Raw genomic sequence first — 25,067 nt, 5'->3', positions numbered from 1 at the left:
TTGCTCCTACTGAACAATCCCACCCCACACTCTGCCCTATCTCTTTTGATACCTGTTAAGATCTTTTAGTCTTCCTCATTATCTCCCCTACCGGGCGAGTTGGCCGTGCGCGTAGAGGCGCACGGCTGTGAGCTCGCATCCGGGAGATAGTAGGTTCGAATCCCACTATCGGCAGCCCTGAAGATGGTTTTCCGTGGTTTCCCATTTTCACACCAGGCAAATGCTGGGGCTGTACCTTAATTAAGGCCACGGCCGCTTCCTTCCAACTCCTAGGCCTTTCCTATCCCATCGTCGCCATAAGACCTATCTGTGTCGGTGCGACGTAAAGCCCCTAGCAAAAAAAAAAAAAAAAAAAAAAAAATTATCTCCCCTTACCCAAAGACCACTAACTCCTAAGACATCCAGATGCATCCTCCTTGCTGACTCAGCCAGTTCTATTTTCCTTCTTCCATAAGCCCCATTAATATTGATAGCTTCCCATCAAATTCAATTTCATTCGCCAAGTTGCTTCCAAGGAGTCCCTCACCCGTCAAATGGAAATGGGACACCGTTACTCCTATAGATCTGAGGCTTCCTTAAAATGTTCTGAGCGTGGTTGGTAAAAATTCTGTGAAACAGGATGCTACTCTACTTACACATAGTCCCAGTGAGTATCTCTCCTATGACAGGTTAAGGACCACTGGTGGATTGTATAATCCTAGCAACCTGAACACAAGGAGGACCACAACTCAGATTGTGTCACAGATGCCCACCCCTATTCCATAGCAACTGGTATCCTAACCCTCAGGACCACTTACTAGGCCATTCAGCCATTCCCCATGGTTCACGAACTAGGATGTGACTACAGTAACCTGCACCACAAAAAAATTGATTGTATTTTCTTACTAATTTTTAAGCATTCTTTGCCATTTCTTTACCTAATACAGTAACTCAAAAGAGAAAATTTTAATATATATTCTGTGATGGTGAATATAAATCAAATATGTATCATGTGTTGTTGTTGTTGTTTTCATTGTCATCATTTAGTTATATTACCGTTGTTTTATATAGTGGCAGATTCACTGGCTCTCTGGGACATAATTTGCCCACAATTGCAGACTTACTTTTGTATGAAAGTGCTGACATCGAATGGGTAGGTGTGAAATGGTCCAAGAAACACCCTACTTATATACAGTATATATCACTACCATTCTGTACCCCTTAAAACTCATAATTAATGTTCACAACAGGATCAAATATTTTGCATCTTATATTAAAGTATATACTGTACTAAGTCTGACTCCTTGGCTGAATGGTCAGCATTGAGTCCTCTGGTTCAGAGGGTCTTGAGTTCAATTTCCAGCTGGGTCAGGGATTTTAATTACATATGATTAATTCTTCTGGCTCTGAGACTGGGTGCTTGTGTTTGTCCCAACACCCTCTTCAAATTCAGACAACACACCACACTACCAACCACCACAGAAACTTGCAATAGTGATTACATCCCTCCACATAGGGTTAGCGATAGGAAGGGCATCCGGCCATAAAATAGGACCCAGTCACTATGTGCGACACTGTTCACACCTGCGACCCCACGGGTGTGAGAAAAGCAGTGTAAGAAGATGAAGAAGAAGATAAGGTATACATTAAATATAGTTGTTGTTATTATTATTATTAGGCCTTTGAAAAATATACCTAGGCTTCTAGAAAACATTTAATCATGGTAGACTAAATGGAAGTTTCATTGGAGTGCTCAGTACTGCTTTAAGAGAAAGAATATGTACTTTAACAATAAAATAATCTGGATAAGGCATTTGTATTCACTGTGACACATTAACATTTCAGTGGTCTTACTGCAATCTCGGTTTTAATCGTGTTGTCTGTGACTCTTCTAACTTGGATTTGTATGATGTCGGATACAACTGTTCTACCACCATTTGAATTGCCACGACCAAGTTGGAAAAAAACTGCTGTTGCATATGGAGTGCTGGCTTTTCAGGTATTCATAAAATAGAACTTTAAATATTTTTCAGTATACAATTAGATACTTGATGTTAAAAAGTAGGTATAAGAATTCTGAGGCAGTGTTGTAAGTATTGATATGTCTTGGAAGTAGATATTGAGGTAAGTTTGCTGTGATTCATTTCCAGTAAAATACTGTAGTTATTAAAAAATATTTGGCTAAACAATATTAAAGACGTTGCCCAATATATGTCTATTGCATTGAATTAAGTATTTTCATCAAACTGTAATGTCCTAATTAGGCCTACTTATTTAATTCATTTATCATTATCTCTCTTGCTCTGCTAATGCCACAATTTTACAATATTCTGGTGAATTGGAGAGATTATATTTATACTTTTACTGTACTTTCTTATCCAGATGTTAGTTACAATTTCTGAGTTATCAGAATGTGCAGAAAAGGAAAAAATATTTTACAAACATTAAAAAATTTTAATCATGTATAAAGAATAGAAAAGAAGATTAATCCTACTAACAATATATTATAACTACTTTGCTTACCTCTTCATTCTAAAAAGAGCACTGTGAAACATCAATGCTCTGAAGTAAGTAGGACCAGCTATAGTTTGAATATTTAGTTGCTCAGATGATTGAATCCGGAAACCACAGGGTGAATAAAATTTAAAGATTTCTCGAAGATAATGTTACCATTACAGTGCAGCACCTTACATACAGAATACAATACCATTTTTAATAGAATTATTTCATTCTTTAAATGTAGACCTCCATATTCTTTCTAGAGAAGATCCACTCTTTCCTTTTGTGAAATGGTTTAACCCTCCAGTTGGCACACCTTAAGAAATTACACGGACGGGCATGCGCCGCATGGAGTGAAGCTCCTACAAAATATCACTTAAATGCACATTTTTGGGAAAAATATGAAAATGTGAGGCTGTTTTCATGAAGATATGTTGCCAGCTCAAAAGTGGAGTAATAGTTGTCAGTGGAAACAATTCATTTCAAAAGTTGTATCAAAACAGTTGTTCTTTTTACATTGTCAAATAGTTTATTAGACGTCACAAAAGTACCTGGTTTCTGAATTCTGCAATACAGCTCAAAATTATATATATATGTAATATGTTTTGCTGTCACACGGGGCATATACGTAGGTTGAGTCGTAAGTCATGGCAACTATTTTTTTTCTCGTGAACAGGAGACAACACGGAAAATCTAAGATATGCATTTGGAAACGTACGGTAAGTACATGCGTATGATGCCACTAGATGGTGTATGTAAACAACAGTGTGGGTCTAAGCATGCCCCGAATTTCCGTGTGTGAGTGAGAGCGCCACCAACGATTGTATATTAAAATAGCACTTCTCTGCGGCAGAAATGCAAGCTAATGACATGCAGGGCCCATGTGACTATGATCTAATCCCCAAAGTCAAGAAGCCATTACGTGGACAGCGGTTTGCTAACCAAGAGGACATTGTAACAGCATTTTGGAGAGAGGTGTCACACATTAGCGACTCACATGCAGCGAATGGTATTCAGCGCCTTCCTCACCACTGGCAACGCACAGTGGAAACCTTGGGTGATTATTTCGAAGGTCTGTAACCAGTGGAGACCTGTCCTTTGTACGTAGTCTTGTGTAATTGCTGTCTATACCATAATAAAACAATGTTTACCAATGGCCTGTGTTCTGTCACTTTCCTATGAGAATCTCCTGAAGTCAGAATTTGTCTTCAGGCACTATGCATAAGGACATGCCCTATGTTTCCAAGTGCATACGATTGTCTCCTGTTCGTGAGAAAAAAAAAATAGTTGCCATGACTTATGACTCGACCCTCGTATTTTATGCCATATTTGGCAGATTTGTTTGGCATACACTGCACGAAACTTCAGTGCCCTTGAAATCCTATGAGCATTTCATCTACTGTGATGAATCACTATGCTAATAATTCAATTGGCAATTGTTCAGGAAGCTTGTATGCTATTCCCTAATAGCTGTTAACTTATCACATTGTTGTCATTCTCAAGGAGTGTGCATGTTATTATTTCTACACCAGACTGTATCTAAGTCATTACCAAATAAAATCTGAAATCATCCTCATCATTGTCAGGTTCACCTGCTCCTAAATCCACTGACTGATCCATATCACTATCCTCTTCTTATTTCTCCATCACAACTGTGTGTCCGTGATCGTTGTCCTCATCTCTATCCTCACGGAATTCAGGTTAAAGATCTGGATCATCATCGGAAAGATCTAGAAGGACTTGACGAATGTCCTCCACAGTTGCCAATCTTTCAGCCCTTTCAAAATAAATAGGTAAGTAATCTTTTGAATGTTTGTTTAGATCATGGAACAATTTATGAACAAAACAAATAGAATCTCCTATATTTATTTACGGTAATGAAATTGATCTGAAACATATTTGCCAATGTGAAAAATAATATTGGAACGTTCACAGCGAGAACTACAGAACTATAAAACAACTATAAAACAAGCATACATGGAGCGAACATGTCCTACACCAAGTGCGAAAGAAACTGTTATGGGAGTGAGCATGTGTTTCACCCAGTGTGGCATCACGGTACCCGCCAACTTCCACAGCCCATAGACGACTAATAAGAAGCAGATAAGCAATCAGTTGTGTTGCTATGAAGATAGCATACCTTGGCTCCCAAGGCAGGAAATAACTAATGTATGTTCATCAGAAAAGTGAAAACAAACAAATTTGCCACACTGAGTGCAGCCGCACGCCCACTGGATGGTTAAAATTTCTAATTTTGTAACAATCGTTAGCACAGTGCAAATTCGGTTATTTGAAGATGCCATGCCTTATAGTGTATAGGATTATAAAACTAACACAGAGGACAACACAACATGACACAGTGCTTCCATCAACTGGAACATTTGTTTCCATAAGACAACAATTGACAATCCAGGAGAGAGCTGCTGATCTTTTGTATTGTATTCATGAATGGTACAGTATCTGATCAGACAGAATGCAGATGATTGACAGTAAGGAATAAAAGAACTTGCTAATGGGAATTTCCAAGAATGAGCTATCACAGGTAATACGTGTTCAAAATATGACTGCACTTGGTCGTGCCAGAAACTGGTGCCTGTTTACGTCTGGTGTTCTGTCATCCATTCTGTCACCAGATACAGTAGTGTGTCAACTCCATGACTGCTCTGTTAGTCAATCAGGTAATCCTTACAGTGATTCCTTTCACTCTAATGTCACCAGCCTCTGAATGATTAACATACATTCCATTCTGAATTCATCCTATTGTTTTTGCATTTGTAACACAGTACTTCTCTAAAACTCATCTTGTCCTGTCGGTAATGTGAGACTCATGTGAAGACCATTCAGTCTACTGTCATGCCTGCTGATTACCATGCTGCCATCTACCAGCTGCGATAAACAAACACTAGCTCTCCTTTGTCCAAGTACAATCATATTTTGAATAATATGTATTAAACAAGAACCTCATTTATCCGGCCCTCATTAATCCGGATCAAAAATAATAAAAATTTATTTTTACTCTTTTACAGCGTCAACTCTTCTTGAATGTCTTTTCCGCCAAGGATAATTAAAGACAGGAATTGGAAGTAATTCGGACACGGTCTATCAAAGGTACCATTCCGGCGTTCACCTGGAATTGAGAATGGGAAACCGTGGAAAACCATTCCCAGGAGATCCGAGGTGGGATTTGAACCCATGCTCTTCTGAATGCAGTACACTATTAATTCAGTGATAGTGAATTTGAAAATGAAAGTGGTGTTTCATCAGAAGAAGCAATGACTCATGGAGAGGCAACAATGCAGCTGGACAAACTGATGGCCTATTTAGAATCCTTGACTGAAACCACACCGGCAGAACTGTTGTTAGTAAAACGTCTTAGTGATCATGCTGCGTGCAAATGCTATACAAATGTAAAACAGAAAAAAGCTCACACATTATTTTAGTGCATAAAACAGAGTCGTGAATGTACGAAAAGTGTTCTTATATTTTTTTGTACAATTGAAAAAAGGTATTACTGTACAACTTATGTTCATAGATTATATAACATGTACTGTATTTGTTTTTTAGTTTTTCCAGATTATCTGGATTTTCAATAATCCGGATCAGTTTTGGTCCCACTTAATCTGGATAAATGAGGTTCTTGTGTTCTGTACTATCAATAAAGTGCTATATTGGTATTCTCAACCTACTATAGGATGAGAGAGAAATTAGTACACTGCTCTTTCACTGTAGCCTTAACTATATTTATTTTACGAAAGGAATATAGACTAAAACTTTAACAAAGAGAATGTGGATTCAAGAATGTGGCATTTTAGATGACTGACATTTGGATAATCAACACTGCACTGTATTTAGACATTTCTTTTTCCTTTCCTGAAGCAAGCCCCAACTAATCTGGATTGGCAATTGGCTAATATCACATTACAAATACACAGTAACTAAATATATTCAATGAATAGATACATAAAATACCATTCAAATTATAATAGTTTGTTTTTATACTTTGAGCATTTTATTTCATGTGTAATACCATATACTAAATAAAGAATACTTGCATTCATAGCTCATCAAAGAGAACATTTTTACGTGGAAGGGGAGCATAATTAATAAGTCCAGTAACCAGCTGACAATCCCCCTGTGGGTGGGGGTGGTAGAATAACACCCACGGTATCCCCTGCCTATCATAAGAGGCGAGTAAAAGGGACCCTAGGGGCTTTGAACTTGGGAGCAAGGGTTGGTGACCACGGGGCCCTTAGCTGAGTCCTGGCATTGCTTCCACTTACTTGTGCCAGGCTCCTGACTTTCATCTATCCTATCCGACTTTCCTTGGTCAACTCTTGTTCTTTTCCAACCCCGACGGTGTTACGTATGCAGGCCCAGGGAGCCGTTCATTTTCACTCCCTTCATGGCCCTTTTCTTCCTTTGGCCGATACCTTCATTTTTCGAAGTGTCAGATCCCTTCCACTTTTTCTCTCTGATTAGTGTTATATAGAGGATGATTGCCTAGTTGTACTTCCTCTTTAAATAATAATCACCACCACCACCACCACCAACCAGGTGGCAAAAAGATGTTTTTTGAAAAGTATTATTCTTGTAGATTATTCATGGCAACTGGAATAAAATTTAAAAAAGAGCATTACAGTGTAAGTGTTTATCTAATTTGATCTTCTTTGTCCTGTTCTTTACAAAGACCATAACATCTTTCCACACTATTTTTATTTAGCGCTTAGCGATTCCCAGAGGAGGCTATTCTTATCTGTACTAAATTTCTTGAATTTAGGCAGCATTCTTGCCACTCAAGACATTTTAGGTTGGTTATTATTTATTATCACTAAAAATAATGTCTTACTCCTTAATTCAATTCTGCATATTTTGTCAAAAGCATACATTTGTTCTCTCATACACAAGAAAAATATAAGATGACCAAGCAGCACTACCCCACCCCTCTGTGCTGGACTGAATTATTGCCTACAGGATTCCCCACACTCTCCTACATAGTAACCACAACCAGAGAAAGATAACTGGCTTAAGTCAAAACGTAGTCGCTAGAGGTAATGGACAATTAGCTGCTTAAGTTAAGTACAAATACAAGAAACTTTCTCAGAGTTACTAAGCTGACTGTGGAGACTATCACAATGATAACTTGTCTCACTTGTTGACAACAGCATCAATTCACAAACATTGACAAGTTTACACAACTTAACAATATTATACATGGTTTAAAGTTATTTTAGAATCTGAGGATGTTCTTATAGAATGAAACATGTCATTCCTTGTTTATTAGTGTACTTATTTTACAGATATAATATTGTGTTATATTTAGTGTTTTTGACAGACTCAAAAGCTAAAAAGTTATATTAATTGAGTCAACGCCAGAAAGTATAGCTTCCTTCTTAACAAATTAATACTATTACTGTAGTTTGTAATTGTAGATAAACAATATTATGTACTAATTTTGTATATTATGGTTAAGTATAAGAGAAGGCCATGAGCTCTAACTTTGCCACTTAGAGTATTTCATTATTTCCTCCCTCTGACATACGGTACATATTTTTATTCACAAAACACACTATTTTATTTCTGTTGATATTTCCATATTATTTCATATTTCTGTGAGGAAGATAAAACAGCAGCTGATGGAGCCAGTTGAAGGGACTGTGGATGTGAGTGGGCATTAAGAAAAATGAGGGAAGAGAAAGCAAGCGTAAGAGAGAGAATTAGGCTCTTAATGAAAAACAGCGTTTGTGATGAGAAATATTTGTCAGTGGTTTCTGTTCGTGTATTCTTGTGTTTCTCTATTTTACCAACATTATTTCTGTGTGATCATCCAAAGACAATAAAGAGTGTTCAGCAGGGTACGGTGATCGCATAATCCTCCTCAAGAATGGGTCTGGGGAAACAAATTCTTGATTTCAGAATTCTAGATTATGAATTTCTGAGATCAGATATTTTAAGGAGAAGATAGTCACAAGGATTGCTCTCTGGAACATTTGCTTAATTTTATTTCCTTGCAGGTTAATAAGTCCACACATTTTGTTTTGGTGTTCTAACTGAAGACCGTACACATTTTTGCTATGGTCTTGAGAAATGGCTAGGCTGTAAGAATTCATGAGATCATACCAATTATTAACAGTTTCAGTGAATTCAATCAAGCTTTCAGCAACAGTTGTATCATCTCCTACTTTGAAATGATGGAATACTGTAGCTACACCATGTGACATTAATTCTGCAGCTCTTCTTATGTTCACCCTTTCATTGCCCCTACAGTTTAGAAGACTGAAATTGATTTTGTGGCATGATTTAATTTCATCATCATCATCACCATCTTCCTTCCAAGTATTGGGCCATGTGTCCTATTACAGTCTTGCATTTTCCCTTCATCTCTTCATCGGACGCCCTAAAGATCTTTTTCCTCTGGGTTGGTATCGAAGAATCTCTTTTGGCAATCTACCAGGTTACACCCTTTGTATATGATGTTTCTAGCTTTCCTGATAACTGGAGATGTAGTCAGTTTTTTTTTTTTTTTTTTTTTTTTTTGCTTTACGTCGCACTGACACAGATAGGTCTTATGGCAACGATGGGATAGGAAAGGCCTAGGAGTTGGAAGGAAGCGGCCGTGGCCTTAATTATGGTACAGCCCCGGCATTTGCCTGGTGTGAAAATGGGAAACCACGGAAAACCATCTTCAAGGCTGCCGACAGTGGGACTCGAACCCACTATCTCCTGATTACTGGATACTGGCCGCACTTAAGCGACTGCAGCTATCGAGCTCGGTATGTAGTCAGTTATCGGTTGTACTTTCAGTCCTTTTAGCACCTCTTCATTCCTTTTATGGTCCCATTTTGTATACCCTGCTGTACAACACATGAATGCCATTTCTCGTGCTGTAACTTAAGTCTTGAGATCTTAACGTCCATGCCTCACATCCATAGTGAAGTGTTGGTTTAGCTGGGGTATTATAAAGGCGCAATCGAGTATGTTTCTGAACAAGTGATGGTTTCATGATGTTTATTATTCCTGTAGTTTTTGTGAATTTATTTATTTCATGGCTGTTATTCTTAACCAGAGCTTCCACAGGTTCTTTCGAGACAACAAGCTGATGTTGAGAATCCTGTTACAAGAGGTGAGGAGTATCTTCAAAGAAGTATGCTTTATTTGATATTCATGGGTTCAAAAACCAAGTTTTTGTTTCGTCAATTCCATATGCTTTCCACAAACCTAAATTTGCTGCCCCTATGTCACAGACACATGCTATTACTCTGTACCCTATTTCTGAAAGATCTAAACCAAGTTGTCTAGTATGTCCTTGTCAACTTTTTATCAAAATCAGTGTAAATTACTTGCTTCCAGATCTTGAACAGTCCTCTCACCATCAGAGCCTATGATTTCATCCTTTATGGGGTCATATTTGAAAGCATTTTAGACATGCATTTCATCAAACTGGAGGACTGCAAATTTTCTCATAATCTTTATATGAGACAACAGTTATCTTCATCATATGCTGAATATCTTCCAGGATTCCACTTCCATTTTGCATGTCAATTTTTGAAGCCCATTTTTCCAGTGTTGAAAAACCAGGCAGAGGGGCAGATTTTGTTTTATATAAATGTAAGGTTTCTGCCCTAGATACCTTAAACTGAAATCCACCAATATGTCTTCATCAGTCCAAGTCACACAGTTTTGCTGAAATGTAAAGTTGAAATTATTCAGTGTATATAATAGTGTCTCCATTACTCAGATTCACTCAGTCGGCGATCATGAGGATCCCTAGGAGTGGACCGTTTATGTGGCCAAACCCAACCCAATTTAGGGACATAAGAATGTGACAGGATGAACAGGGTATAAATAACACGAAAAAAGCAGGTTGACATTTATTAATAAAACGTCATCTGGGTGGATAACAAACTGAACATGAATTAATTATTTCTGTATTAGTGAGTCTTGATGAAATTAACTGGACTTAGACTTGATTTACAAATGAATTCACACTCATTCCCCATGACAATCTAAAAGAAAAAAATTATAGCAATGTGTGAATTCATATAATTTGAATACCAACAAAATATCAACTTTTCTCCCTTCTGCTGGAGATTACTTACAAGCTTGTAACTCTATCCACCTTCCTAAACTAAACCTAGGATATGACACCTTGAAATCAAAGCTTTGCTTTTTTTTTTCTGTTTGTTTTACGTCGCACCGATAGGTCTTATGGCGACGAAGGGATAGGATAGACCTAGGAGTGGTAAGGAAGCGGCTGTGGCCTTAATTAAGGTACAGCCGCAGAATTTGCCTGGTGTGAAAATGGGAAACCACGGAAAACCATTTTCAGGGCTGCCGACAGTGGGGTTCAAACCCACTATCTCCCGGATGCAAGGTCACAGCTGTGCGCCCCTAACCGTACGGCCAACTTGCCCAGTCAAAGCTTTGAGATTGATTTACAAAATAATTAATAATTTAACAGAACTGGACTTATTCATCGGCAATATCTCATCAAAATAACATGTTCTGAATAACATAATTCCTCTTAAAACAATCTATTTTAATTGGCACAATCTCTATCAGCCTCGCTATCACACCTGAATTAATTAACCTCTATTACTTACTTGATTAATTAAATCTCATAATTTGTAATTTACATTTTCATCAAGTTTACTTCTGTCAGTTTACATTAACTCGTCATAAGTCTCATTACATTACAAAGTTATTAGTCTGATGATTTACAAATGTTATTAATCCATCAATAATATCTTAATAATTTTCTTAATAATCTTCTTGAGTTGCCTTTACCTTACAAATGTACTACGATCCTTTTAGTTCAATTAATTCTCTAACTGTTCAAGACTGTAAATTAAATTTCTTAATTGGCATAGTGTTCAATAAAAACACAGTAACACCTTTCCATTCCTTAAAAATCAGCCCAAATAATGCTGAAATGATTTACACTATGGTAGAACACAGGGCAAATCAACTCCCAATTAACACCAAAAAAAAAAAAAAAATGAAATGCAGTACAGAACAAATCAACACTCAACAAAATCCAAACACACAAAATATGTCATACACTTTTACATTAGTATTCACATGGCTCTAGTTTCCTTTAAATTTAGGTTTGATTTTTATGTAGTCTAGCATTCTACGAAGGTAATCACAAAAAATAAGGTCTCCTATGTTTTTATAAATACATAGGCTTCTTTATTTCTACAATGGTTTACATCATTTTACAGCTTGAACATTTAGCTATTTTTCTACATAATCACCATTTCACCATTTCGGTTGATGCAATTTCGTAGACGCTGTGACAGTTTTTGTATGCCCATGTCATACCAGCTTGCCACCATGCTGTTCAGGAAGTTGTGAACCTCATCTTTCACCTCGTCGTTGGTGCTGAATCGCTATCCAGCCAAATGTTCTTTCAACTTAGGGAACAAATGATAGTCAATGGGTGCCAAGTCGGAACTGGAGCGTGGGTGGGTGATGATGTTCCACTGAAACTTTTGCAGGAGAGCAACGGTTTGCTGAGCGACGTGTGGGCGAGCATTGTCATGGAGAATGTTTATGTCCTTGCTCAACATTCCTCTTCTCCGGTTCTGAATTGCCCGTCTGAGTTTTTTCAGGGTCTCACAGTACCTGTCAGCATTAATTGTGGTCCCAGCAGGCATAAAGTCGACCAGCAATACCCCTTTATGATCCCAAAACTCAGTGGTCATGACTTTACCAGCAGACTATGTTTGCTTGAATTTCCATGGCTGGCTGGCTGGCGGATGCCGCCACTGGCGTGATTGTTCCTTGGTCTCAGGTGTAAAGTGGAACACCCAGGTTTTGTCATCCGTGACAATTGAGTCGAAAAAGTTGTCCTGTTTGGCTGCAAATCATTGAAGAAATGTGCAGGAAGAATCAACTCATTGCTGCATGTGGTCTTCAGTCAGCACGCGTGGCACCCATCTTGTGCACACCTTCTGGTATTTCAACTTTTCCATTAAAATTCTGTGAGCGGCGCTTCGGGAAACCTCAGGAACCAAAATGCAGAGATCATCCAGGGTGATTTGTCGATCTTCACGCATGTTTTGCTCAACCTTCATGACTGTCTGGACGGAAATTGACAGTCTCCCGCTCCTTTGTTCGTCGTGAATTTCAGTCCGACCTGCTGCAAACTCTCTACACCACTTACAAACATTTTTGACATCCATGCACGACTCACCATACACTTCCGTCAATTGGTGATGGATTTCAATTGGTTCAGTAACTTTACATTAAAAAACTGAATAACTGCGCGCAATTCGCACTTGACGCTAACATCTAACGGGACCTCCATTCTCAATGGCTGCCAAGCCAAGACTGAGTGCCTCAGCGCGGCGTGCACATGTTTATATGCGAGCGCGGGAAACACTCTTCACAATATTGTGACCAACAGCCACATGAACAGAGTTCTGTATTTATAAAAATATAGAAGACCTCATTTTTGGCATTACCCTCATAATATAATTGAAGATATAAACGTACTCCTCTATAATCAATTAATTATGTGTGGAGTGGGGACAGAATTAAACCAAGTCACCAAATAGAACTACATCCATTAAGTTACCATATTTCAAACCTTGAAATATGGTTTGAAGAAAAGCAGGCTGAACTTCATTCAAATATGCACTGAAATATGAATATTCATGAGGGTAAAATAGATAAATTCACCTTGCTCACTGAGTGTGAATAATTATACATTTAACTTTTTCCTGAAATTCAGAACATGGCTATAATCATAAGTTATGAATTTCATTATGGTCCGTATTGACAATTGATTATTATCAAAGGGTAGAGAAAGGTCTACCTACTCAGTACCATTAGATTAATATAGTGTTCTATATAATGGGTACTAGTTTCGACCCTACATACATTGGGTCATCTTCAGCCATGATCTAATTGGAAAACATATGTTTACATACAACCAATAATAAAGAAAATAATTTGGTATGTCCTAATTTAAAATCTAAGTCTAAAACATTGATGAAGTCTGACTACACATTTAAAATTGAAACCAAATGACACATCAAAACTGCTGCGGTTGACGTTGAACCATGTCGTCGTTCTTATAGTAACCAAATGTTTATGAGTTGATCTGGGAGTTGGTATTCCTTATCTGTATAGTTGAGCCATTTGAATTGATAAATTATGCCTTGTTGAATATTAACATGAGTAATGGTTTGTATGTAGCTTGAAGGGAAACATTCATAACTTGAATAAGTATTCCTCTTCATCAGATCTAGTGATCTATTGTTTAATTTGGTTTAAAGTGAATGTCTGAAAAGAAAATATTTGAAGTAAATTATTGAGAAAAGAAGGGAAGCTAGAAGATCAGTATTAATATACAGCTATATGAGACTTACCGCTTTGTTCCTCGTAAATTGTGTGCACTTGGCACGGACACCAACACCAGACTGACTGTTAAGAGGGAGCAGGAGTATAGCTAATGATGGCAGGGATGGGAGGAGGGATGTGGGAGGAGGGGATGGTGGGGGGCGGGTAGGTAGGGATGAACTGATTGGTGGACTTAACGTGTCTTTTTTCCATTTATACTTTGCGTACCATATATAGGAATAATTATATCAAACAGAATATTAGGTTTTCAATTGCTTTCATTAATATTATGGTTAGGGTTAAAGTAGTGTTCTAAATGAATGTAACAGTTCTCCCATATGTTGAGCATGGTGCCCTTCTCATCCAATTCCAATATGCTTAAATCTTGGTCAATTGATGTAAAATTATATTTTAAGTCTGTCATGTGTTGTGCCATGGCAGAGAAACGATTTTATCTTGAAACATTGACATGTGCCACGTATCTTATTGAAAATTACGTCCTGTTTGCTCAATATATCTACTTTTACAGCTATTGCATTGTAGTTTGTAGACATCTGATTGAGAAAGTTAATTAGTTTGATTGATAGTACATTATATTAAAGAAATTGGAAAAAAAATGATATTATTAGTTTTAAAAGCTATTTGTTGGTTATGTTTCTTGACAATATTAGTAATTTGGTATGTGCTTATACTATTGAACATGAAGGTGGAATACAGTTTTTTTGTCTATTGATTCTCTCGTTAAAGAAGAAATTTGACATCTTTTAGTTGTGTTTATGACTTTTTTGTCTATTCTCTCGTTAAAGTAGAAATTTGAAGTCTTTTAGTTGTGTTGATGATTTTGTTGATAAATTGTGCATTATATTATATAGGCCACTGGTCTCATTTCCTTGCGATGCTCGGTGACATGGGTGGTTTTCGCTTATCCCCACAACATGTGTAGACCTTTCTCTACCTTTTGATAGTGGCTATAATCATCATCAACGCACTGTGTCGATGCTCTGCAATTAAAACTTAAGAGATTTCAGCTCCTACTGTATATTCCACTGGCATATTTATCAAATAATAGAGCACACTTCACATTTAAAATTTCATTTGAAATGTAAGTTTAAACACTCAACACGCATTTAATATCATATTTATCTCAGTGATTGAACTGTATGTTTAACTGGTTATTGTCAGCCCTACCACTCATCTAAAGGAAATATACAGGTGACCTAACATTATCATAATGAAGAATGTATCTAGAAAAGCCTAACTTCTTTACTATAATTAAATGATCACGAGTACAGTCACAATAAATTTTAGATTTTAAAATCTTCATTAATGTGTGGAAGTCTTATTTTTATGTCATGAATTTTATAAAGCAGTGATGTCTTAAATTAAGTTTGGTCTCTGAAGACATCACCCACCCACCAAATATTCCAGACTGACCGAATTCTACCATAACCAAGATAGTTGAAATGGAAAAGAGTACCTCATTAGAATACTAACTAATAGAATAATACTTTCTAACTAGAAGGATCATACTACATTGTATAAAGATTAACAGAAAGAATATTTACAAAGGGTACTCACATTTTATCAGCGAAGAGAATCAATTGGGGACTTTTCATCCTCATGTCTCCAGTAGATTCATCCTTGACTGCAGATGGCGCTCTGAATTTAGAAGCACATGATGTTGGTAATGTAGTAACTGGAACTCCTCTTCATGGCTTAAGTCCACTGGTCTCATTTCTTTGCGATGCTCGGTGACATGGGTGGTTTTCACTTATCCCCACAACATGTGTAGAACTCCAATACATTGAAAACTGCTATTTGCTTTACGTCGCACTGACACAGATAGATCATATGGCGATGATGAGATAGGGAAGGCCTAGGAGTGGGAAGGAAGTGGCCTTGGCCTTAATTAAGGTACAGCCCCAGCATTTGCCTGGTGTGAAAATGGGAAACCATGGAAAACCATCTTCAGGGCTGCCGATAGTGGGATTTGAACCCACTATCTCCCGGATGCAAGCTCACAACTGCACGACTCTAACCGCACAGCCAACTCACCCGGTACACTGAAAACTAACGGATTCAATTACCATATGCACGTGACCAGATGTACAGTTACTGCAATGCTAGGTTCGACACTTAACTTTCAGTAATACGCTAAATTAGCCTCCACGGCTTTTAAAGAATGATATGTTCATTGCCACAACACAAAGTATTTAGTTAATTTGTAGAGCATTCAAGTGCTAAGTCAAAATTTATGTTGTCACATTGTACCATACCTCCAGATTGATGTTATCTCTCAAAATAATAGTAAAAAGCATATATCAGCTTACATTAACTCTCCTTGACAGAGGTGTGTCGGTATGTAGTGTTCTGTTGGTCACCCAGAATATTAGTAACTAACCATTGATTTGAGCCTAGCCGTCCAGAGTGTTCCACTGTTCACCTGCGCAGCAGACCGTAACCTTGAAAGTTTCCACTGGCAGCACTTATTACATCACCATTGAGAAATTTCAAGTGCAGTATAGGAGAAAAACAAGTTCTGGCTTGCATTTGCTGACTGGTTTCACTTCCCTTTGCTTGTATAGTATAGTAGATGTTAAATAAATTTTAACCATCTGACAAAATACAATCACTGCTGCTCCTGTGACCTAATTTTACCCCAGTTAAATATGCTTATTAATATGACGGGTACAATAGTGAAGCAAAGACTCACATACAGACTAATATTACTTCATCTGACCAAGATAGTTTCTGGTCAAAAGTTAGTCCTAAGTGTTTAATGGTTTGGCATAATATTAGAGTTCTATTTCAGTGGTGAATATCAGGGAGACCAATGTGTTGTTGGATACGAGTCTAGGATGCACTATTTAAATTGCTTGTGATTTGTTTGGATTGATTCATAGTCCATGAGGGGAAGTTCAGTAGTTTATTGACTGAAGATCTGTGTTTAACCGTTTGATTGCAGTCGCAATGTCTTCTCGCTTTGCCTGGTTATACTAGTTATTTATAATATGAATGTAACGTTATTTTCAAAAAGATACAAAAGTTGAATTGTAGAAAAGCAGCTTAGATTGATAAGATTTATGGAGATATACTAAAGACAATGGGTTGGGTTATAGTGGCACATCTGAAAGTATTTATTTAATTACTGCTTGCATGAAGGAACTATACCATATGAATCGAGAGTTGCTATAGTAGCCCCAGTGTACAAAGTCAGCTTAATATCCATTGCATGTAAGCTGTAGGAAAGCAATCTTTCTGATTATATTAGACATATCCTCTCAGTTTTAATTACTGTGTTGATGGGGTGAAAGTGCCTCACGGGAATCGCTGCAAGCACTTAGGTGTTAATATACGAGAAGATCTTCATTGGGTTGTACATAAAGGTTACAGATGTTTTAATGTGGTTATGAGAGTTTTTAGGGGTTGTAGAAAGTTTGTAGAGGAGAGGGCATGTAAGTCTCTGGTAAGACCCCAATTAGAGAATAATTCTTGTGTATGGGACCCAAACCAGAATTACTAGATACAAGAACGGAAAAAGATCCAAAGAAAAGCAGCATAATTTGTCCTGGGTGATTGCCAATAAAAGAGTAGTGTTACAAAAATGTTACAAACTTCGGGCTGGGAAGACTTGAGAGTAAGAAGAAAAGCTGCTTGACTAAGCAGGATGTTCCAAGCTGTCAGTGGAAAGATGGCGTGGAATGACATTAGTGGAAAAGTAAGCTTGAGTGGAGCTTTTCAAAGGTATGAAATATCATAATATGAAGATTAAGTTGGAATTCAAGAGGACAAATTTGGGCAAATATTCATTAATAGGAAGAAAAATTAGGGAATTGATAATTTCTTAAGGTAAAAATGCAATAAATTTCCAACTTCTTTGAAATGATCATCATCATCATCATCTTCCTTCCAAGTATTGGGCCATGTGTCCCGTTACGGTCTTGCATTTTTCCTTTTGCAAGACTTGAAAGCAATCAAATTTCCTTCCAACAGGTTGCTAGCCTGAAGAAAAAAATAGGTAAACAATAGGTAATCTGCCACCTGGCGACAGTCCTAAATGCAGATCAGTGATGACTGATTGATAGAAAGGCATAAAAATAAATAAGATAAACTTATCTACGTCCAGGTCCTGAAGTGGTGCAGCTCTTTTCAGACACACACTCTTTTGAGGTGACCTACATGTATTTTTTTAACCACATACCAGCCCTCCTGCCAATCTTAAATTTATGGCAATACCAAGAATCAAATCTGGGCCTCCAAGGATGGCATGTAATAGTGCTAACCATTACACTACATTTCACCATTAAATCATCTGAGAAAAGAGCTTATATACCATTATTTTCAGTAATTCTGGAAAAATTTCAACTAATTTTGTCTTTCTGGAAATGAAGTTCAGCCTACTGTCCTCCATCAGCGCTAACAAGACCTATAATTAGGTCTGGGTTATCAAATAGGCAGAGTAAACACTGGCCTTTGAGCCGCATGCCATTCAGGAGCCCTGTGACAATGGAACAAAATACTTTTTGATCTTGAAAGAAAATTAGCATTCAATCAAACTTTCTTAAATTTTCAAAAATATATAAAATATGAATCACTCAAACAAATTAAAACTATATGTTGAATACTCTGGAGAAAATACTGTATGTATCTACTTAAGAAATGTATCTTAAATTTTAAAGTAGCTTAACAATTGACAACAGGTTCACATTACACATTCTCTTACAAGCTCAACTTATGTTAGCTATCAGTTTATAAAACATTTTGGTGCACCCTAACTGTTAACAAATCAGAATTCCTAATCAAAACAGGCAAAGGTAAATTAAAAAATAATAGGTAACAAAATATTAGGGTAGGCGACCCTATACCTGGACTTCTTCCATTTATGGGTACTCGTAATATATCGGCAATTTACCTTTGAAGTGAGTGCTGAAAAAGTGCTTCGTTGAATAAGTTTTCATTTCCCTCCCAAAGGACGGGGGGGTCCTCAATGTGTGACGCACTCTCTCGGGCCAGGAGATGGGTAGTGAGAGTGAGGTGTGATGAAGGATAAAGATGGGAAAACGATGTTAAAAAGTCATGGAGGAGGAAGAGTGGGGTCTCTTGGCTAGGGAGATATGAGATAGAGTGGGTGTGTAGAAGGAGTGAAGTGTTAAACGGGAGTGCCAGGGTGGAGGAATGGGTTGTAGGGCTGCAGCGATGTGACTTAGGGAAGTTGTGAGGGGTCGTTAGAGATCGGTATGTGGAGGTGGGTGGAAGAAGGGACGAGTTGTGAGAAGTGGTGGGCGTACGTAGTGACGAGGTTGATAGGGAGGATGAGCTGGCCGGGTGCAATAACGTGTAGCGACGGAAGGACGTCTGGGGAAAGGTCGAGGAGAGGTGTAAGAGAGTTCCATTGGATGACGACGTCAGTAGATGCTTGCTCCACTGGAGATGAGATGATGGACTGCGTCTTCTGATGGTAGATGGAGGCGTACTAAGGTGGTCGGACCAGATGAGTTCAGAATGCGGAACACCTGCCGGGCTGCGATGCCTGCTGGTTGAAGTTCACGTAAGACTTCTTGTTCGGTGATGGTTATGGCAACAACGTGATTGACGCAGCTAAACATGGTGGGTTGAGGCGGTGGTGGTGGTGACGAAGTTGGATGTGCGGCGGTTGCAATAGTTGAGGCTGATGCGTTGGTGATGCACTAGTGCTGGAAGTAGCGAGGTGGGATATGTAGAAGGCTGGGGTGTTCAGAGTTGAGTAGTACTGGAACAGATGAAGACATGACTGGCGAAGGATGGGAGTAAGTTAAATTTGTGGGAGAGATGCATCGTAGGGTGAAGGTGGAGGTCGTAGTAGTTGTGGTAGTTATGGTGGTGGTGAAGGACATGACGGAAGAACTAAGTGTATTACGGGATGGCAAACTTCCAGTGCGGAGTTCGGCCATATGCTTTTTTCAGGTCGGCAGGGAGCTGAAGTAAAGCTGACAAACAACCTGGCCAAGCAAAAATAGTAGGAGAAGCTGTAGAGATTGGCGATGCCCAATGACAGTGAGGAGAAATGCCATAAAAAGTGCTTCTCAACACCTTACTAGATAGTAACATAGCAACATGCTTCAGTGATGAGTGATAGACTTCAAAGATATCCTGAAAGATTTCGCTGCCAATGTTTAATGAGCTTAATGTTCAATATGTTTCTTTGCTTAGTAATATTAATAATTGTTAATCTTTGATGTAATAATATTGGGTATTAAAACTGGGGGGGGGGGGTGTAAAATTAAAAGTTTTGTAGGAGATAATCTGCAAGAGGAGGCCCGAGATTTGATTGGCTAGGGGTTTGCAAGGACACATAAATCCATCAACATATTTAGGTGGTCACATAACTATGCATATTATAGTTTTTTTCTATATTGCTTTGATTTATAGGTCTTGTTATATTTGTTTCAAAGTTAGTTATGACTTTATTATTTATTTGCTCTGACTGTATTAAGGCTTAATTTTGTTTATGCTGGTTGTACATGTTAGGGTTAGTTCTTCATTTTATTGTGTATTTTGAAATATTCTTTCTTCTGCTTCTGTTTGCTTCCTTTAGCTTGGTAGTACCAGAATGTGAGTGATTTTAAATCCTGTTTGTTTCAGTTTGATATACATCCCATGATCTTGACAGTACAAGTTGATATGAAAAATAAGAAGAAGCTTGGACATGCAATTGCTGGAGGCTTTTTAGGTAAGAGAATTACATATTCACATATTTTTATTCAATCATCAATCACCTTTAATCTGCATTTGGGGCTATGATCCAGGTGGCAGATCCTCTATCCATTGTTGTTGAAAAGGCACAGTGTTTCAGAAAGTAATAAGGTCAGCACAGTTTATATTAGAATGACACTTTTTATTACATACATAAATCACAGATGGATACATTGAAACAATAGATTATAATCGCGACGTGTCAGAATGGGGGAAAATAAAGTAGTGTGTAGGTGGTGCTACTTGATGGTGAGAGCCCCCCCTACAGAGAGCAGATAGGTGCTCTTATGTACATATCAACTGCAACACGTCCAGACATATCTCATGCAGTGAGTGTGTTAAGCCAATACAAGTGATTCCTACATCAGAAGAACCCTTCAGGTACCCTCTTTGTCACTTGCCAGTGTTTTTTCCCAAACGAATAATTATATTGGCTTAACACACTCACTGCATGAGATATGTCTGGAAGTGTTGCAGTTGATAGATAGATACATAAGAGCACCTATCAGCTCTCTGTAGGGGGGCCTCTCATTATCATCCTTGGACCAAGTACTTGATCTAGGCAGCTTAACTCCAGCTTCAATTGGTGTGGCCATGGGCTTACAATTAAACATTTGAAAACAATCTATGATGTCTATAATGTAACCTTTCTGTTTCAAGGTGATACAGGATTCCTCTCGAGAAAACTCAGTCCCGAGACAGTAATTAATGTCTCCTAGGTCTTTGACCTCAAACAACTTTTGTATAAACTTGTAGACCTCGTCAATTTGTCTCGAGTTCTGTGACGAAACTAAAACTAAAACACAAACTATGATTAGGAGAACACCAGCATCTGCACCCTTTACATAGACGATCGAATCGCCGGATGTTGGTTTGACACCATGCTTTAGTAGTTGCTCGTTCAAGTGTCAGTGCCAACAGCGGCCAGCCTGCTTCAAGCCATACAAAGCATTTTTAATATGACACACACAATCCTTGTTCAGCATCTTCAGCATCCTCTTGTCTTCATCTATGAACTCGGATGTGCATTGCTTTCCTGTATGATGAATTTGAGTATTTCCCAGGTGTTGTTTGGTACCTCCATAAAGATTTCCTCTTTAACAATTCCATTTAAGAATGCAGTTGCTACATCGAATTGTCGGACATACATCCCAGGATGAGCAGTGAGCGCATTAGCCATTCGTATTCAGCCGAGTCATGCTGATGGTGCAAACGTTTCAGTATAATCTATACCTGGCCTCTGGGAAAAACACCTGGCCATGATTCTAGCCTTCCTTCTTGTGATCTCGCCATTTGCTTCATTCTTATTCCTAAGGACTACATGACTACAATTTGTTGTCCTATTACCTGGGCGGTCTATGAAATCCCAGGTCTTGTTTCTTAGAATAGAGACAAATTCATCTGCCATCGCCAGCATCCACTTATTTTTCTCTGGACCTGAAAATGCCATTTGTATTGGGACCTCAGCCAGACATACCAAATCAATTTGTCCTGCCTCGTGCTCCCGAATGAATCAGCATTGGTCTTCCTGGAGCATGTCAAAAATGTTGTATTTTGAGTTCTGCTTCTATTTCAAAACCAAGAAATTCCTCTTCTGAACTATCCAAATCTTCGATACTTTCTGTATGTTCTGTGCCTCTAGGAGTTATGTTTACATTGATGAAAGAATCAACCTGCTTTGACTCCATGTCAGGATGATTGCTATCAAAGTGTTCTTGTCGAAGAAATACGTTTGTGCTCTGACTTGGAAAAATCATGATTGTATTTTTTGCTCTGTTCTATCTCCTTTTGAAACCTTGACAACACGTGAGATTTCCACTTTTTGTTCCTGTGGTATCCAAATCCTGAAACCTTTGGACTGCTCTGCATATCTGAGGAATATGCCCTTCTTTCCACAAGGGTCGAATTTTCCCACGTTCGGCAATCGATTTAGGCAGTAGGTTTGATATCCAAATTTTTTGAATTTACAAATATTTAGAACCTTCCCAGTCCAGGCTTCATAAGGAGTTTGTCCATCCAGTTTACTTGTAGGGCACCTGTTCCTAATGTAATTTGCTGTTGCAACAGCCTCTGCCCAGAAAGAGGCAGGAAATCCAGACTGCATTAATAAACATCTGGCTATCTCGATGAGTGTACAGTTTTTCCTTACCGAGCTTGATAGCTGCAGTCGCTTAAGTGCGGCCAGTATGCAGTATTCAGGAGATAGTGGGTTCGAACTCCACTGTCGGCAGCCCTGAAGATGGTTTTCCGTGGTTTCCCATTTTCACACCAGACAAATCCTGGGGCTGTACTTTAATTAAGGCCATGGCTGCTTCCTTCCCACTCCTAGCAGTTTCCTATCCCATTGTCACCACAAGAACTATCTGTGATGATGTGACGTAAAACAACTTGTAAAGAAAAAAAGCTTTTCCTTTCCACTATTCCATTTTCAGGCGTTGTGATCATTTGACTCAATATTTGTTTCGGAGAGAGTCATTTTATCCAGTTTTGTTTTCCTTATTGGTGCCAAACTTTCCGAAGTGAAGAGTGTTCTTTTGAGACCTTCCCATTATTATTTCCTCTGATCACGTTCATTTTTAAGCTGTAATAGAAAATACGCAATCAGTTTGTGAAAAATTTTAAATTCCATAAGTTATGTTCATGAATTAAAACCATAATTATCAGGTTTAATGCTTGCGGAGACTCGATATATTTATATTAAAATTACTGTTATTGTTGTTGTTGCTTTTTAGACTAACCTCTTCTGTAGGTAATATTTCTCCATGCCAGTTAGGCATCTGTTGCGAAGGAATGGAACCCAGTTTCAACTTCACTTTCAATGGTAATCTTAAAATTTCATTCTTTAAATCTCCTCTCCAACTCCATGGCTAAGTAGGCAGTGTCTTGGTCTAGGCTCCGGGTTTGATTTCCTGTCTGGTCATGGGATTGTAAGCGTAAACGGTTAATTTCCTTTGTTCGGAGACTGGATTTCTGTACTAACCTCAACATTCCTACGACTCACATAATACTATCCTCCACTACAATAACAAGCCGTTTCCCATTTATGACAGATGCCACCGTCTCTCATCGCAGGTTTCCCACCTGGGTGTGGGCAGTAAAATACATCCATGGTATCCTCACCTCATCGCATGAGGCATCTAAATGGGTACTCCTAGGGACTCTTAGCTTGAAAGCATTCGTTGGAGACCTCAGGGCTCCTAGCTGTGCATTGCATTGTTTCTATAGGCCTACTGTTATCTTATTGTGGACAATATGGTAAGTAGAATGTTGATAGCGAATGTGTATGTTCCATTCATTTCATTCCTGAGAATTATGAAAGAGATTTAGTAGGCCAGAACAGATTGACCGAAGAAAAGAGTCACATGGCGGAGGCACTGTCTAACCAGACTGCATCACCATGATAGGTACTGCTTAAGTGCATGTTGGCTGTAAAGTAGCTTTCACACTAGTGACAATAACAAGTCCCCAACTAGAGTATGGTTCCAGTGTATGGGACCCTCACCAGGATTACTTGATTCAAGAACTGGAAAAAATCCAAAGAAAAGCAGCTCGATTTTTTCTGGGTGATTTCCGACAAAAGAGTAGCGTTACAAAAATGTTGCAAAGTTTGGGCTGAGAAGAACTGGGAGAAAGGAGACGAGCTGCTCGACTGAGTGGTATGTTCTGAGCTGTCAGCAGAGAAATGGCGTGGAATGACATTAGTAGATGAATAAGTTTGAATGGTGTCTTTAAAAGTAGGAAAGATCACTATACGAAGATAAAGTTGGAATACAAGAGGACAAACTGGGGCAAATATTCATTTATAGGAAGGGGAGTTAGGGATTGGAATAACTTACCAAGGGAGATGTTCAATAAATTTCCAATGTACCGGGCGAGTTGGCCGTGCGCGTAGAGGCACGCGGCTGTGAGCTTGCATCCGGGAGATAGTAGGTTCGAATCCCACTATCGGCAGCCCTGAAGATGGTTTTCCGTGGTTTCCCATTTTCACACCAGGCAAATGCTGGGGCTGTACCTTAATTAAGGCCACGGCCGCTTCCTTCCAACTCCTAGCCCTTTCCTATCCCATCGTCGCCGTAAGACCTAACTGTGTCGGTGCGACGTAAAGCCCCTAGCACACACACAAAATTTCCAATGTCACTGAAATCATTTAAGAAAAGGCTAGGAAAACAACAGATAGGGAATCTGCCACCTGGGCGACTGCCCTAAATGCAGATCAGTATAAATTGATTGGGAGGTTTTCCACGATCGCGTGGTTAACTGGCCTGCTTGATTTCCCGATTTAAACCCCTGTGATTTCGTTTCATTTCAACCTACTCTGACAATGGAAATTATGAAGTCTCCGCTCCTCCTCACTGGAACAGTACTTGGCAAGAGGATAAATTTTAATTGCCGAGCATAAGGTTATATGGTGTCAGGTGGAGGAGGAGACTGATATGTCATTACCTATCATCACACCACACGTCAACACATAGTTTCAGATCACCTAGCATGAGGTAGAAGGTGACGTCAGA

General features: G+C 38.6%; 1 protein-coding gene across 1 annotated transcript in view; it reads left to right on the top strand.

The window, feature by feature from the left end:
- The window catches only part of LOC136865430 (uncharacterized), a 198,502-nt gene that overhangs the window by 160,904 nt on the left and 12,531 nt on the right, over positions 1-25,067 (top strand). Inside the window, exons 6-7 of the mRNA XM_067142406.2 lie at positions 1,825-1,978; positions 20,446-20,533. Of these exons, the coding sequence (XP_066998507.2) occupies positions 1,825-1,978; positions 20,446-20,533 (242 nt within the window). The remainder of the gene's footprint in view (positions 1-1,824; positions 1,979-20,445; positions 20,534-25,067) is intronic.

The sequence above is a fragment of the Anabrus simplex genome, chromosome 1 (genome assembly GCF_040414725.1).
Source record: "Anabrus simplex isolate iqAnaSimp1 chromosome 1, ASM4041472v1, whole genome shotgun sequence".
Lineage (NCBI taxonomy): Eukaryota > Metazoa > Arthropoda > Insecta > Orthoptera > Tettigoniidae > Anabrus > Anabrus simplex.
This window is presented reverse-complemented; position numbering and strand designations above follow the sequence as displayed.